Source organism: Cervus elaphus, chromosome 22, assembly GCF_910594005.1.
Source record: "Cervus elaphus chromosome 22, mCerEla1.1, whole genome shotgun sequence".
Lineage (NCBI taxonomy): Eukaryota > Metazoa > Chordata > Mammalia > Artiodactyla > Cervidae > Cervus > Cervus elaphus.
Window position 1 is genome coordinate 524,537 of NC_057836.1, and position 15,795 is coordinate 540,331.

General features: G+C 58.8%; 1 protein-coding gene across 9 annotated transcripts in view; it reads right to left on the minus strand.

The window, feature by feature from the left end:
• The window catches only part of PPP6R2 (protein phosphatase 6 regulatory subunit 2), a 61,889-nt gene that overhangs the window by 4,492 nt on the left and 41,602 nt on the right, over window positions 1-15,795 (minus strand). For all 9 annotated transcript variants that reach the window (XM_043882528.1, XM_043882529.1, XM_043882533.1 and 6 more), the window contains 11 exons: window positions 15,392-15,529; window positions 14,203-14,268; window positions 12,810-12,922; window positions 12,386-12,499; window positions 11,174-11,300; window positions 10,178-10,330; window positions 4,344-4,547; window positions 3,105-3,169; window positions 1,602-1,717; window positions 487-572; window positions 271-351 (listed from right to left, as the gene is read on the minus strand). In XM_043882528.1, coding sequence (XP_043738463.1) covers window positions 271-351; window positions 487-572; window positions 1,602-1,717; window positions 3,105-3,169; window positions 4,344-4,547; window positions 10,178-10,330; window positions 11,174-11,300; window positions 12,386-12,499; window positions 12,810-12,922; window positions 14,203-14,268; window positions 15,392-15,529 — 1,263 coding nt within the window. The remainder of the gene's footprint in view (window positions 1-270; window positions 352-486; window positions 573-1,601; window positions 1,718-3,104; window positions 3,170-4,343; window positions 4,548-10,177; window positions 10,331-11,173; window positions 11,301-12,385; window positions 12,500-12,809; window positions 12,923-14,202; window positions 14,269-15,391; window positions 15,530-15,795) is intronic.

Consider the following 15,795-nt stretch of genomic DNA (forward strand, 5'->3'; position numbering starts at 1 on the left):
CTGGACGACAGGGCCGGCTGCTCTCAGGAGACGCCCTCAGCGGCCTCTCCCAGCTCCTGCCCCCTCGGGTGGGCGCCCAAGGCGGCCACATCCACACAGCCAACCATGTCCCCAAGGGTCTCATGGAGGCAGAGTGCCCGGGGCCCCTGCGAGAGGTGGTGAGGCTGCAGAGCCTTCGGGTGGTGGGGGGACCTCCCCTGGCCCCACCCGCGGCTCTGGTGACACTCAGGGCGCGGCGCCGTGGAGACAAGGAGGCCTGGTCACACATACCTGCTGCAGGGACAGCTCGTTGGGGAAAACGCCCTCCATGTCTTCGTCCTCACTCGAGGGGTGAAGGTGGTGTGTGCTCACCTGCAACGGCCAGGGCGGGCAGGCGTAAGCAGGTGCCTCGCCGCCCCCAGCCCTCTGCACAGGCAGCCCCGTGAGCCCAGGCCAGGCGGGACCACGGGGCCCGCAGCGCTCTGCCCGGAGGCCAGGCCTGCTCACCAGGTCCACCGCGTTCCTGCGGTTGGCCTCCGACAGCGTCTCCTCCACGAAGCTCTCCCAGCGCCCACGGCAGTCCCCCGGGAGCCCTGCAGAGAAGGCCGCACACTGAGCCCCTAGGCCTCTAGAACCCTACGGCAGCACACGCCCCTCCTGGCCTCACAGGCCCGAGCCCGTGGGCATGTATTCCCCGGGAGCACGGGGCCCTGACGCCTGCCCCCCACATAGGGCCACTGCGGGCGTGCACCTCCGTCAGAGGCGCTGACCCAGCCCACCAGGGACTGAGCGCCTCGCTTGTATCGGTGGGCCCCCCCAGCTGCTTAGCTCACAGCTGTCCCTGGGCTGTGGGGGCCACGGCGGAGACCACTGAGGAGGCGACCTGGCGAGGGCATGGTAGGGGGCACGCCAAGGCCATACTCACGTGCCCGGCCAACTGGACGTCAGCAAGGCAGCTTCCCACGCCCCGGCGGGCTCAGGGCCCCCAGGTGGCACGCGGACCACCCCACCCAACAGCACGCACACCCAGCCAGGCTCCCAGACGGTGCGCACTCCTGTTCAGCGTTCACCAGCGCCCCCCTCACCCCAGGCCAGCCCTGTCCTCAGCCTCCACGCCACAGCCCCTCAGCGCCCTGCCCTCTGGGCTGTCCCTCTCCCGCCCTCGGGCCTCGAGCCTGGCTCGTGTGCACTTGCCCCCAGTCCCCGAGTGCATGCCCCCGCTGGCACCCACTGCTCAGGAGGTGCTGTCCTCCTCCCCAAGAGGCCAAGCTGCCGGCCTTCTCCCATCTGAACCCCCTCAGGCCCTCCCAGCTCAGCCCAGGACGTGTGGTGCTGGGAGGGGCAGAGCAGTGTCTGGGACACGCAAGGGGCACGCGGCAGCCCCAGGTGGAGAGGCCATAGACCGCGATGAAGGGGGGCCCCACAGGGCTCCAGGCTGCTCTTAGGAACAGCACAAGCCGGGGTGCAGGGCTCGGCAGGGAACAGACTCAGGCCCAGGCCACTGGGCAGGTCAGCCCGTAGGAGGCAAGCTGACCGTCCAGCAGCAGGGCCAGTCCCACCCGCTGAAGGCCACACTGCAGGGGGCACCGTGGGCAGCGACACCCGGGCCTGGAGGCGCTCACCTTGGAAGATCTCGCTGACCTGGCTCTGCAGGGGGCCCCCCTCCAGGTTCTGCACCACTGCGTTGGCGATCCGGGTGAGGTGGCCCATGTTCCCGCGCCTCATGCCACCCGCTGCCCTAGGAGAGGGAGCATCAGGTCAGCGGGGTCCACCCGGCTCAGCCTTGCCCCGCCCCCTCCCACAGGCCGCCTCCCCGTGGAGCTCGTTGAGCAGCACAGGCTTGGCACCGGCGCCCCTCCACTCTCAACTCTGAGAGGCACGCGCCGTTCCCCGCGCAGGTGGAGGCCCTGCAGACCAGCGTCGGGTCGGTGCTACGAGAGCCGCCCGAGGGCGTCCCGGGACCTGGGGGAACCGAGGACCATCCAGGGACCCAGCGGTGGGCAGCAGCAGGGGTGGCTGTCCCCGCCAGCACGTCTACACAGCCCCGAACACACGGCTCTTCTCAACCTCTTACCCACCCCCAGGCGGCCCACAGCAGAGGACGGGAAGACGCCAGGCTTTCCGCGTTCAGAAACGCAGCCTTCACGTCCCAGGGGCACGGCTCCTCTTTCCACCGTGCTCTCTCTGCTCAGTTCGGTGACAGCCAGAGAGGACACCAAGGGTCCCGATTCGGTGGGCCCCCCCCGGCAGGCACAGGGGGCCAGGAGACTGGGAGGAACTGGCCCAGAGGTGGAGCCGGACAAAGGTGGAGGCCTGTGAGCAAGCTGCTCAGGACGCGGGAGAGCTGGGTTGAGGCGTCACACACCTGTCCACTGCTTCCTGGGGCTCAGAGGCCCCTCGGCTAACAGCACTGAGCCATTTCTCGACACAGGTACACACCTGTGCAGCGACATGCAAAACCCAGGAGGAGAGCCAGCAAGGCCTCCCGAGCTACCACACCCGGGCCCAGCAAAGGCGGGGCGGCCCCACCGTGCCTGGGGCTCCGTGAGGATGGACTCAGGTCGGTGGGTCCAGCACAGCAGGACAGGAAGGATGAACCAGGTGAGGTCACAGAGACCCCCACCCAGAGCAGCCCCTAGGAGGGCAGAGTGGGAGCAGGGGGGGACTGGGGCGGCTCACTGGACCCTGCAGCCACACCAGGTACCCTGGCAGTCAAGACCTTCAAGCGGTGGGTGACACCACCTGCTAGTTTCAGAAAGGCCCCAGCCGATCAAAGGGACCAGAGGCCAGGAGGGGCAGGAAGGAGGCAGGAAGTGGCCTGGACGCGCTGTCAAGGGTTTGAGGCTTCCGTGAGCGCCATGGCTGGAGGCCAGGATGGGGAGGGTGTGGGACACAGGACTGGAGTCTCTGCTGCTGAGCAGGCGAGGGAAGCAGCGGGTGAAGGGCCCTGAAGCTGGGCGAGCAGGCCTCAAGGAGCAGGACCCCGAGCGCGGCCCAGCTGTGCCACCACCAGCCCGGCGCCTCAGCCCCGCCAGCACAACAGCTGCTCCCACGGTAGTGGGACCTGTCCTGGGAAACAAACCCTCCGCGGGAGCCTGAGCCCCACACGGGCCCCAGGTTCTTACTGAGTGTGGTCGTTGGCTTCCCAGGCCTCCAGGATCCTCTGGACCAGGCAACACTTCTGGAACAACTGGGGACAGGCGGCAGCGGTCAGCTCAGCGGGCGGCACGCCCCATCCGCCCACCCCCGGGCTGAGTTGGCTCAGCAGGCAGCACGCGGACATGTCAGCCCCGAGCTCCCTGTGGGCACACCCAGCATCAGAGCCCAGCCCTGTGGTCCCCACCACGGCCCCAGGCAGGTGCCGCCCAGCGCCATCCACGAGGGCACACACGTTCTGCCCAGCCCCCCTCCTCCCCGCTGCCTCCCGCTGGCCACCCCCTGCTTTCCCTGTTCAGGACGGAGGCCGCTGGCCCGGGGCTGCCCTGCCGCCAGCACTTCACAGCTTCCCCCGCCTGGAGAGTCTGTGCTGGGTCTCAGTCGCACCCATACCCACATGCAGCCTCACCATCTGGAAGGGCCCGAGCATCCACCCCGCCCCGTGACGCTCTCCCCACTGAAGCTGTCTTTCCTGTCGTCCAGGTCAGGCCTGCAGACGTGGCCCCTCAGGACTCTCTCCCAGGCCTCTGACCACAGACCCAGGGGCCCCTTGCCCAGCCCCTCCTGTCCTAGCCTTGCATCACCCGGGGGAGGGGCGGCTCGGCAGACTCCCAGGGCCCAGCGTGCTCCGCTGGGCTCCTTGGCTTGGGGACCACGTGTGCCACGTTCTGCTTTTCCCTCCCTTCCTTAGTGAGCAACAAGGAGTGCTTAGACCAACTCCCTGCAGGCCTGGCACTGGCCACGCAGGGCTTGCAGCCCCCAGAAGGCCGGCTGGGCTATTGGGAAAGACGGGAGAGCCGTGCAGAGCAGCCACTCTTTCCAGAGGCTCTAGTCCCAGGAAGTCTTCTCATGACAATCGAGACACGTTTGCTCTCCCCAGGCACTCCTGCCATGGCAGACATACCATCTGGGGGCCGCTCGTCCCCCACAGCCTGGATGAGCCAGCTCAGGCAGCATCAGGGCTCCTCGACGCCCCTCCCAGACCCTCCACCCACGAGCTCTGGGGTCTGGCAAGTGTGGATGCTCTCTTTGTGGCCTCCCGTCTCGTGGTTTAAAAGCAGAGCAGCCCACCCATGTCACGTGAGCTTAAGCAGAGAACGCAAGGCGCACAGCACGGCGCGTGCACACGGCCTGGCTGAACCTCAGGGCACACAGGACGCGTGGAGACCGGCGGGACACGGCAACTCGCGTGACCCTGCTGGACTTACGTGGGCCACCATGGTGCTCTCGGGGCGGCTGCTGGCAGGCTGGGGGGTTGCTGGGTCCCCGCTGGAGGGTGGAGGCTCCAGCCCACCCTCAGGTCCACTGGCTGCGGCCCTGTCCTCCCGGGCAGTGTGGGACAGGATGGCGGCTATGCAGAGCTCCACTTGGAGGTGCAGGAAGTTATTCCAGGTGTACTTAAAAAACAGGTCCTGCAGAGACAGGAGACGAGGGATGCACCCAATCTGTCTCCTGCGGGCGGAACCTGAGGGGACCCTGCTGTCCAGCCGCCTCTCACAGTTCCCCTCCCACTCCGCCCTGACATCTGGATGCAGGGCTTCTAGCAACTTCTGCGAAGAAGCACCTGCATCCCTCCCCATCCAGCCCAAGGCTGTGCTTCTGTCCCTAACCTCTGCTCCTGTCTGACTGCTTCCTGTGGGTTTGTTTCCGCCTGCCCCCCACCCCCGCCCTAAGTCAGAGGCATGGCCCACGGCCCACAGCGGCTCAGCCTTGCTCCCTCTCGGGTGCGTCTCCATGAGGCTGCAAGTTTCCTGTAAAATCACCTTTGCTACATGATACACGCTTTGCTATGTCATATTTTTATCATCCTTCTTTTATAACTTTATCTTTGACCCACAAATCACTGGGAGTGTGAGCAACTCTCCACTCCCTGGGGGCCATGAATAGGCGCACGTGTGGACATTCCCCAAGGGGCCTGGGTTGCAGCCCCAAGGGGCTGAATGGGCAGCAGCTTCCCTCGAGGGGCCTCCTCCAGACCTGCCTGAGGTCAGCAGGCTGCACCCTTACCCACGCCCCATGCCACCTCACATCCAGCAGGACCTATAGCAGCCCGCACCCAGACCCCCTGCTGCCCCCAAGAAAGGAAGCCAGGTGCGCAGGGTGGGGAGATGGGGCGGGGGGACGGGGTGCACACCACCCCAGGGTGTGGGTTTGGGGCCTCCTTCCAGGCCGGGGGGTGGGGGGGAGCTGGATAAAAGGAGGCGGCCTGTGGGCCTGCACGCGCTGCCCCAGAGATGCAGTCTCCAGGCTTCATGTCCTCTGCCTGTGTGACCTTGGGTGACAGGGAGGTTGCTTCATCTTCAACAGAGTCAGAACCACCTCCCCACACAGACCACACGACTTCACTGGTGAGTTCCACCAAACATTTAAAGAGGAAAGAACACCACCAATCTGCTTAAAGCTTCCCAAAGAACTGAAGAGGAGGGGGCACATCCTACCTGTTCCATCCTGAGGCCAGCATGCCTACACCAGCCACCACAGGCAAGAAGACTACAGCCCACATCCCTGATGAGCACCGAGGCGGAAACCTCCATGGGATAAGCAACACAGCGGCAGAACAAAGGCAGGCCGTGACCGGGGCAGGTAAATCCCCCAATCCCCCAACAACGGGTGCAGCAACATATGAAAGGCAGTGTGACATGCCACAGGAAAAGAACAAAGGGACTAAACCTACACAACCAGCTCAACTGACACTGAAGAAGCATCTGACAAAATTCAACGCATTTTCTTGGGAAAAATACTTAATAAGCTGCACGGTGACAGACAAAAACAGTCTCTGGTGGTGGAGGTGCACAGGAGCACAGAATTAAAAGCGCACACACGACGCTGACACTGAAGGGCGAGACGGTCGCTGCTGGGACGGCCACGCGTAGGAGAGGGAAGCTGGACTCCTACCTCACACTGCACACACAGACAAACTCAAAATGGATCAAAGACCCACAAAAACTTAAATTTTAAAGCTCTTAGAAGAAAACATAGGGGGAAAGATGCAGAACAGTGGATTTGGCCAGGCTTTCTTAGGTACAGGTGTGACACCAAATGCTCAAGCAACAAAAGAAAAAAAAGATAAACCAAACTTCATCAAAATGAAAAACTTATGTGTGTCAAAGAACACTATCAAGAGACTAAAAAGACAACTCACATGATAGGAGAAAATAACTGCAACTGATACATCTAAGAGATTAGTATCAGAAAACATAAAGAACTTCAATTCAACAACAATAAAAAAATAAACATCTCAATTCAAAATGGGCAGAGGACTTGAACAGACATTTCTCCAAAGAAGATACTCAAATGGCCAGCAAAAGCACATGAAAAGATGCTCAACATCACCAACTACTGTGTGTGAGTGCATGCTTAGTTGCTCAGTTATGACCAACTCTTTGTGACCCCATGGACTGTATAGTCCACTAGGCTCCTCTGTCCATGGGATTTTCCAGGTAAGAATACTGGAGTAGGTTGCCATTTCCTACTCCAGGGATCTTCCCAACTCAGGGATTGAACTTGTGTCTCTGGCGTCTCCTGGACTGGCAGGTGGATTCTTTACCACTGCATCACCGAGAAACACAAACCAAAACACAGTGAAGACTTCCCTGGTGGTGCAGTGGTTAGGAACCTGTCTTCCAATGTAGGAGCCATGGGTTCGATCCCTGCTCGGGGAACTAGGAATGACGTCCCATATGCCCCTGGGCAGCTGAGTCCGCCCCGCAACTGCTGAGCCCTCGCACCACAGTGGGCGTCTCTGCCTTCTGTAACTGAGACCTGACGCAACCAAACAAACAGGAAGGAAAGGGGAGGCGGGGCTTCCCTGGGGACAGTGGTAAAGAGTCCACCTGCCAACGCACAAGACGCAGGTTCAGCCCCCGATCCAGGAACATCCCACAGGCTGCGGGGCAAGTCAGCCTGAGCTCTGCAACGAGACGACACCGCGATGAAAAGCCCATGCGCCACAACTAGAGGGCAGCCCTCCACGGCAATGAAGACCCAGTGTAGCCAAAAATAGAAATAAGCTTACTAAAAAAAAAACAAAATAGTGGGATACCACCTGAAACCCATCAGGATGGCTATTATCAAAAAAACAGAAAGCACGTGTAAGTGAGGCTGCGAAGAAATTGCCGATGCGAATGTAAAACAGTGTCCCACTGTCTCCAACAGCTGAATACAGAATGACTACATGCTCCATCAACTCCACCTCTGGGGATGCAGTGAGAACAAGCGACAGCAGGGACTGAGCTTTCTTACATACCCACGTTCACGGGAGCGTTTCCATGGGTTCTCAAGGCAAGGATGCTGAAGTGGTTTGCCATTCCCTTCTCTAGTGAACCACGTCTTGTCAGACCTCTCCACCATGACCCGTCCATCTTGGGTGGCCCTACATGGCATGTCTCATAGTTTCATTGACTTAGACAAGGCTGTGGTCCATGTGATCAGACTGGTTAGTTTTCTGCGACTGTGGTTTTCAGTCTCTCTGCCCTCTGATGGAGAAGGGTAAGAGGCTTATGGAAGCTTCCTGATGGGAGAGACTGACTGAGGGGGAAACTGGGTCTTGTTCTGATGGGCAGGGCCATGCTCACTAAAACTTTAACCCAATTTTCTGTTGATGGGCAGGGCTGTGTTCCTTCCCTGGTATTTGACCTGGGGCCAAACTATGGTGGAGGTGATGAAGATCATGACAACTTCCTTCAAAAGGCCCCAGGCACACACTGCTGCACTCAGCGCCCCCACCCCTGCAGAGGCCAGCGTCGACCCACGCCTCCACCGGAGACGCCTGGACATTCACAGGCTAATCCGGGTCAGTCTCTTGTGGGGTCACTGCTCCCTTCTCCTGGGTCCTGATGTGCACCTCGTTCTATTTGTGCCTCCCAGAGCTGTTTCCCCAGTCCTGTGTAACTTCTGGAGGCTCTATGGTGGGGTTAAGGGCAACCTCTTCTAAGAGAGCTTATGCCATACCCAGGTCTGCTGCACCCAGAGACCCTGTCCCTGCAGCAGTCCACTGCTGACCGTACCTTGTTGTGGATCACAACAAACTGTGGAAAATTCTTAAAGAGATGAAAATACCAGACCACCTGACTTGCCTCTTGAGAAACCTGTATGCAGGTCAGGAAACAACAGTTAGAACTGGACATGGAACAACAGACTGGTTCCAAATCAAGAAAAGAGTACAATATACAAAAGGCTGTAAATTGTCACCCTGCTTGTTTAACTTATATGCAGAGTACATCATGAGAAACACTGGGCTGGATAAAGCACAAGCTGTAATCAAGATTGCCGGGAGAAATGTAAACAACCTCAGATATGCAGATGACACCACCTTATGGGAGAAAGTGAAGAGGAACTGAAGAGCCTCCTGATGAAAGTGAAAGAGGAGAGTAAAGAGGTGGCTTAAAACTCAACATTCAGAAAACTAAGATCATGGCATCTGGTCCCATCACTTCATAGCAAATAGATGGGGAAACAGTGGAAACAGTGACTGACTTTATTTTTGGGGGGCTCCAAAATCACTGCAGATGGTGGACTGCAGCCATGAAATTAAAAGACACTTGCTCCTTGGAAGCAACGTTAGGAACAACCTAGACAGCACATTAAAAAGCAAAGACATTACTTTACCAACAAAGGTCCGTCTAGTCAAAGCTAAGGTTTTTCCAGTGGTCATGTATGGATGTGAGAGTTGGACCATAAAGAAAGCTGAGGGCTGAAGAATCGATGCTTTTGAACTGTGGTGTTGGAGAAGACTCTTGAGAGTCCCTTGGACTGCAAGGAGATCCAACCAGTCTATCCTAAAGGAGATCAGTCCTGAATATTCATTGGAAGGACTGATGCTGAAGCTGCAACTCCAATACTTTGGCCACCTGATGTGAAGAACTGACTCGCTGGAAAAGACCCTGATGCTGGGAAAGATTGAAGGTGGGAGGAGAAGGGGATGACAGAGGATGAGATGGTTGGATGGCATCACTGATTCAATGGATATGAGTTTGAGTAAACTCTGGGAGTTGCTGATGGACAGGGAGGCCTGGTAAGCTGCAGTCCATGCAGTCGCAAAGAGTCGGACACGACTGAGCGACTGAACTGAACTGAATGGCAGCATTATTAAAAATGGTCATAATGAGGACTTCTGCGGCAGTCTGGGTGTTAGGGCTCTGCACTTGCAGGGGGCACAGGTTTGATCCCTGGTCAGGGAACTAAGGCCCTACATGCCATGCCTCATGGCCAAATGAAAAGTAAGTATACAAATTTTTTTTTTTTAAATGGCCAAAATGTGGAAGCAACCCCACTGTCCATCAATGTATGAACGGATAAACAAAACGCAGTATATCCACACAATGAAATATCTATCATTCAGTCTTAAAAAGGAAAGAAACTGTGACACATGCTACAGCACGGGTGAGCATCATTCTAAGTGAAACAAGCCAAACGCAAAAGGAGCACAAAGGCCACAGACCCCACTTACGCAGGCCAGTGGGCTAGTCAGACCCTCAGACAGGAAGCACAAGGGCGGGGCCGGGGAGTGTGGGAGGATGAGGACTGAGTGAGTAAGAGTCAGTCTGAGAAGACGAGAAAGGCCTGGAAATGGTGGTGATGGCTGTAGAACAATGTGAACAATGAACCACATGAGTGACAATTATTACAATGGTGTAGCTCACGTTATATATGTATGTTCTGCCAGAATCAAAGAAAAGTGAAAAGTGGGAGTGGGAGAGAGAATCTGCTTTGGAGGAGGGGAGCAGAAATGAGGCCTTTCCCTGCTGCCCTCTGACCCACATCTGGGCTCCACTGTCACAGCAAAGCCCAGGAATTTCCCCTAGGGCAGGCGGTCCTTGAGGCCCAGTTCCAAGGCGGTCCTTGTGGGAGGACGAGGAGTGGCTCTTCAGGCTGTTTTAGGCTGAAGAGCTATAACATTCTGAGGCAGAAACGAGAAAGGGGAGGCCCGTTTCCCCAACGCCTCTGCTTTCAGGGCCGCCCTGTGTGAGCCGACACTGAGGCGGGCCTGGCCTGGGGCTGCGGGCCGGCCCCGTTCCTGACCGACGCCCGCAGGCCCACTCACCAGCAGCAGCCCCATCGTGTTGAGCCGGCAGAGCTCCTGGTTGATGCTGGGAGTGCCCGTGTGCAGCAGGGCGGCCACGAGGCGGGCGCTGTGCAGGCGTGCGTTGCCCAGGGGCTCCTCCAGCACGCCGACGGTGGTCAGGATGGCTGCTTTCTGCAAACACAGAAGCACCGCCAGTTAAAGCCTGTGCCCACCTGTCTCAGGAGCCAACTGTCAAAGGGCCAGGGCCACAGCTATGTGACATGGCCTAGTCGGGGAGGAGCCCTCAAGGTGGTCTGTAGGAGGAGACCGGGAGTCAGTCAGGTGAAGGGCCTCAGCGCTTCCCTCAGGGCTCAGAGCGTAAGCCCTGGCGGGCTGCTGCTGCTCGGAGCCCGGAGCACCCTGGTCTCAGCCAGCCAGCCACATGGGTGTGACCTGAGCGCGAAAGACAGAGGAGACTGATGACGAAGCTGGCCTCGTGACAGGGGCATCCTGCATGCAGTCCACCTTTTCATTAGTAGAATGTTCCAGAATCCCTGCCTGCACAGGCCCCCCTTTCCAGTGGGAAGCAGCCCACAAGTGGCTGGTAAACAATGAGCAGCACAGGAGAGCACAGACGGTGCGGAGGAGGAGGCCTACGAGAGGCTGGGCGGGCGGGCCGCCCTGGCTACGCTGCAGGACCGAGGGGGTGAGGAAGTGGGCCTTCCTCAGTGTGACCAACTCTGCCCAGAACTGCTCAGCAGAGCTAAGGGTCTCCCTTGGGACCCCCTGACCCTTGGCTGGGTATCCCCAACACAGAGGCTGGGCCTACAGTGCACCTGGGCCTTGGGCAACCCCTTATCAGAAGACAGGAGTCATCTGGGGGACAGTGAACCGCTCTACTCTCAGGCCTCCCGTAAGGGAAGACGGACACTCAGCAGATGGGGCTTGAGTGTGCCCGCCATTGCGGGCAACGCATGAAGTCCTCGCCTCACCAGCAACCCCACCCACAAGGTCACCTCTGCTCAGGACGCCTACCTTGGGCGGGCTGAGCAGAAGCTGGTGGAAGTCCTTCAGTCGTGGCTCAACGCCGCGCAGGACGCCGGGGCTGACGGTGCACGACCTGTCCAGTCCCTGACAGCAGGAGTCCAGCAAGCCCTCTGACCTGTGGACCAGAAGTGGCTGGACACAGGGATGCCCCACCACCCCCTCCCCGCCCCGCCGTCATCCTGCAGCCCTCCAGGCCGTGTCCGCTTGTCTCCGGGGGCGCTGCTGACTGTCCGGGAGGCAGGCCGGGCAGGCCGCGGGCGTCACAGCCCGGATGAGCTTGGTTCCCTCCCGCCACCTTGAAAACCTTCCTGCTGACCCCTCCTCGCCTGAGACACAGACAGGACTGGCCACACCACCCCTTTGGCTTTTTCATATAAACTGTTTCCAGTTATAAAAGTAATACATCGTCATTATAGAACACAATGTTTAAATACATGAAAGGATAAAAATACCAAAGAAAGCTAGCTGCCTGTCTCTTCCCAATGGTCCTGCTGTCCCTGCTCTGCAGGCGACCAGAGGCCCCACTTCCTGCGCGAAGGGCCCAGCCTCCCTGGGCTCATGCAGATACAACGTGAATATTCTGGTTGCTGAACCAGATAAAACGATGATAACATCATAATTCTAGTTTTAGGTAATAAATATGTACTGGGTACCAGAGTGACAAAGAGAAACTGCTAACAATCTCACCACTGAAATTAAGTCAATTTCTTGTCATTTTCTGGTTTTCTCTTTCTTCAAAAAAAAAAAAAAAACGAAAGAAAACGAGCACAGGCTGCAGTGAAGCCCCTCCAGAACAGGGACACGAGACGACTGCAGTCTCCTTGGGGGTCAGACCACCAGCAGCGCATGTGACAGGACAGCAGAGAAGCGCGCCCACGCCACACGCACACCCGCACACGCTGCAGGGATGCATCCGGACGGGCCCTGGGGAAGCCCACAGCCACGCCCATTCCACGCACATGCGCACAAACACTCTGCAGACTAGAGACAGGGTTCCTTCGGGCTGAGGCGGGAATGAGACTGATGGCGAAAGGTGAAAGGAGGCTTGGCCACTGCCATAAGGTTATCTTTCAACAAGGAAGTATCCCCAGAATTACTTTCGTAACTAAAAATGTTAAAAACGCAGACAGCACACCCCAGCCGCTGCCCTGGGCATCAGGCCACTGAAGGGGCAGCTCTTCCCTCTTGGGGGACACTCACCCTGCCCGCCTGGGTTCCAGCAAGGTAAGTAACACCTGTGTCCCGCTGACGAGGCAGAGTTCGGTCTGCACTCCATCAAACATGTTCCTCAGCAGCTGCTCCACGCACTCCTGCCTGTAGGACATGCACGAGGTCATGGCCTGGCAGGCAGACACACAGACCCCACCCCCATCAAAGGAGCAGCACCCCGAACCCCAGAGGGGCCCTACTTGGGGCTCAGGCTGGGCACCCAGGGTCCTCAGGACACAGCTGCCCCAGGGCCCGTATTCTCTGGACCTACCAGGAGACCCCCAGAGACCCCTCCCCTGAGGAAGAGGTCCATCGAGGTAACCCTGGGTCAGGGCGAGCTCCTGACAAGTGATCAGAAGTGGCGGCGTCCCCGGACCCCCGCCCCCAGGCCCACAGCGCCACGGCCCACACTCACGACTCCAGCACCGTGAGGAGGGGGTCTGGCTGCGGAGCCTCCAGCAGCTGGCCGCCCTGCTCCCTGCCCAGCCGGATGATGTCACAGAGCGTCTGCGAAGCATTGGATTGCCTCTGCAAGATAGGCACACAGAGCCCGCCCTCAGGGCCAGCCTCTGCCCACAGGGTGCAGACCTGGCCGCCCCCCAAGAGCACCCACTGGGCCTTGGTAGGCAAGTGCGCCCCGCAGATCCTGCTCCAGGTCTCTGCTTTAGATCAGTAAGTAGCTATTAACACATAGGGTGAGTCCTGTGAGCTAATGAAAACAGGCAAGTTGCTACAGGGAACACAAAGGACTCAGCTTTTCTATGGAAACGTGAAGCCCCTGAAAATGCAGATTCTCTGACTCGGGGCACTTGACAACTGCGTGGGATTAGGCTACGGAGCAGGTGAATAGGATCAGAGGAAGACTCAACTGCCGGCTCCGAGCAGGCAGCATCACATGCCCAGCCCTGACGTGCGTGGCACAGGGGATGGGGCTGGAGGAAGTGTTCTACGGCTCTTTCAGGGCAAATGAGAGCAGCCGGGTGCCCCCAGGCCTGGGGAGTGGCCAGTCAGCACCCAGCACTCACCCCAATCTGGAGCCCAGCAACCCTTGCCCGCTGCCTGGTCACCCCCTGGGCAACACAGCCCCACACAGCACAGCCAGGCAGCAGCCAAAGGCAAGACACAAGTCAGCATCGCGTTCCCGAAGCCCCGAGAATTGGGCGCAGCTGTCCCGAGTGGAAGATGCCTCTCGGGCCACACCTGATGCCCACAGTGACGCCCCAGGAGAGGGGGCCGCCCCACAGGCTTCCTCCAGGGCTCACGCCCTGGGACTCCCCCCTTGGGAGCAAGGCGTGGCCAGTGAGGACCGTCCCCGAGAGGGGTGCCTGGGCCAGAGGAGCAGCAGCAGCTCTGAGCTGCCTGCAGAGCGGGGGTGGGGGGGTGGGGGTGGGGAGGCGGGGCGCAGAGCTGAGGGCAGCCTCGGCCAGCAGCCCTCAAGAAACTGAGTCTTGCCAAGCCCCCAGGGGTGGATCCTGAGATGATCACAGTCTTGTGACAGACCCTGGGCAGATGACCTGTGACCCTGGCCCATAAAAACTGAGATAAAAAAGACTGTTACAAACAACTAACGTTTGGGGTAATCTGTTACTCAGCCACAGATAACTAATACATTTCTATTCAAATTGATTTTTTATAATATGTATGTTTTATGTTTTAGAAAAAAACTGTCCAGAAGTCAGTGCCTGATTAGAGGAAGAGGAAAACTCGTCAGTCCACGTCTGAGGAGGAGTGGCCTGCCCTCAGACAGCGCCCACGGCCGCCCTGAGCTGGATTCCTGCCCCAAGGTGGCTCCGTGAGCCCCTACTCACGTCTTCATCCTGACTTGGATGGATCAGCTCCACGAGTCTCTGGATGGTCTTCTCTTCATTAAGCCACTGAAAAGGAAATGGAGGCCTGTCAGTGACCACTCACATCTGACTGAATGGAAGGGAAGTCCTTCAGGGCAGCAGAAATCTACAGCCAAGCTCTAGCAGAGACACCTCACCGCACCAGCGTGCACCCAGGCCCAGCAAGCACAGGCAGTGGCCGAATTCTGGAATGACCTGAAGACACCAAGAGGAAGGAGGCCCCGTCCACATGAGCCCATGGTTCACTTGAGCACACGCGACTCTGCTCACAGGACACCCCCGCGGCAGAGCCAGGAGCACCCCTGCCGGGGCCTGGGGGTGCACTCCGCACACAGCCCAGCTGCTCCTGGCCGCACTCGGGCCTTCCTGGCTCTTCCACATACTTCCTTATCCAAAACAGGCTCAGCGTGTCCAGAGCAGGGTTCCCACCAGCTTCTAACAACGCTGATGTTCACGCTGTGCTAACCAAGCCACAACAGCTACTACAGTTCATTCTTGGTGGGCGGCTCCTCCGTAATGAAATGAGGTTACGAACCTAAGAGTGACAACTGTCAATGCCAGGAGCTGGAAACTGGCCACAAGGACCAATCTTCTCACTCATCTTACTTTAAATTACAAACAAAACCTGCCCATCAACAGCTGACAGTGACCCAGCAGAGATCTCCCGGGCTCCCTAGCTGAGCACCGTCTCTTTTCTGGGAAGCCCGGGGAGCTGTGGGGGGCACCTCGCTGCGAGAGTGTCAGGACCGACAGCAGGCCAACTCCAGGGTGCGAAACCGCTCTCCATGGGGCCCTGAAGGCAAGTGCTTCCTCGCAGGCAGGCGCCCGGGGGCACAGGACGAGTGCCCCACAGAGCCCCGGCAGCCCCCCGGGGGAAGGCGCAAGCAAGGCGTCCCCTTCTCTCTGCTCGGGAACGGACCGCGGCAAGACAAGGGAAAAGGTGCAGAGGACAGATCCCACCTCAAACACAAGCCGCCATGAGAACCCCTGAGGGCCCAGCCAGGAGGGAAGATCCTGCTGGGTGGAAAGCCGGGTGCTGGGCACCCCAGCGCTGCTCTGCCAGCTCCCGCCTCCCTACGCCAGGCGCTTAGTCCACACTCAGAGAAGCTGCAGAGCCGTGCAGACAGGGAGGAGGGGCCCACACACTCACGTGCAGGACTTCCTCCCGGAGTCCAGCAGGTTCCACGCAGCTGACCAGGCGCAGCAGCAGGTCCATGAGGGCTGACGTTCCAATGTGCTTCAACACCAGGCTGATGAACTTGTCCTTCTTCCTCAGGAACGCAATCACCTGCAACCAGATGGGGTCTGAGAGGCGAGTAGGGCTAGGAAACACTGTCTTCCCCCGAGAACTGCCATAGAAAGATTCATTTTCAGCAACACTGAGCAGAAATAATGGAAAGACATGGAAAGAGTTGTAAGAAAGACGCCCTCAGTGACAGGCAGAGACCTGAACACAGACAAGTCCAGGAGGCAGTGGGGAGCCTGAGAGGGCCCTGGGCTGGCAGAATTTCCCCCACACTGAGCCTGGGCACCGATGGGGCCCAGAAACCTGAG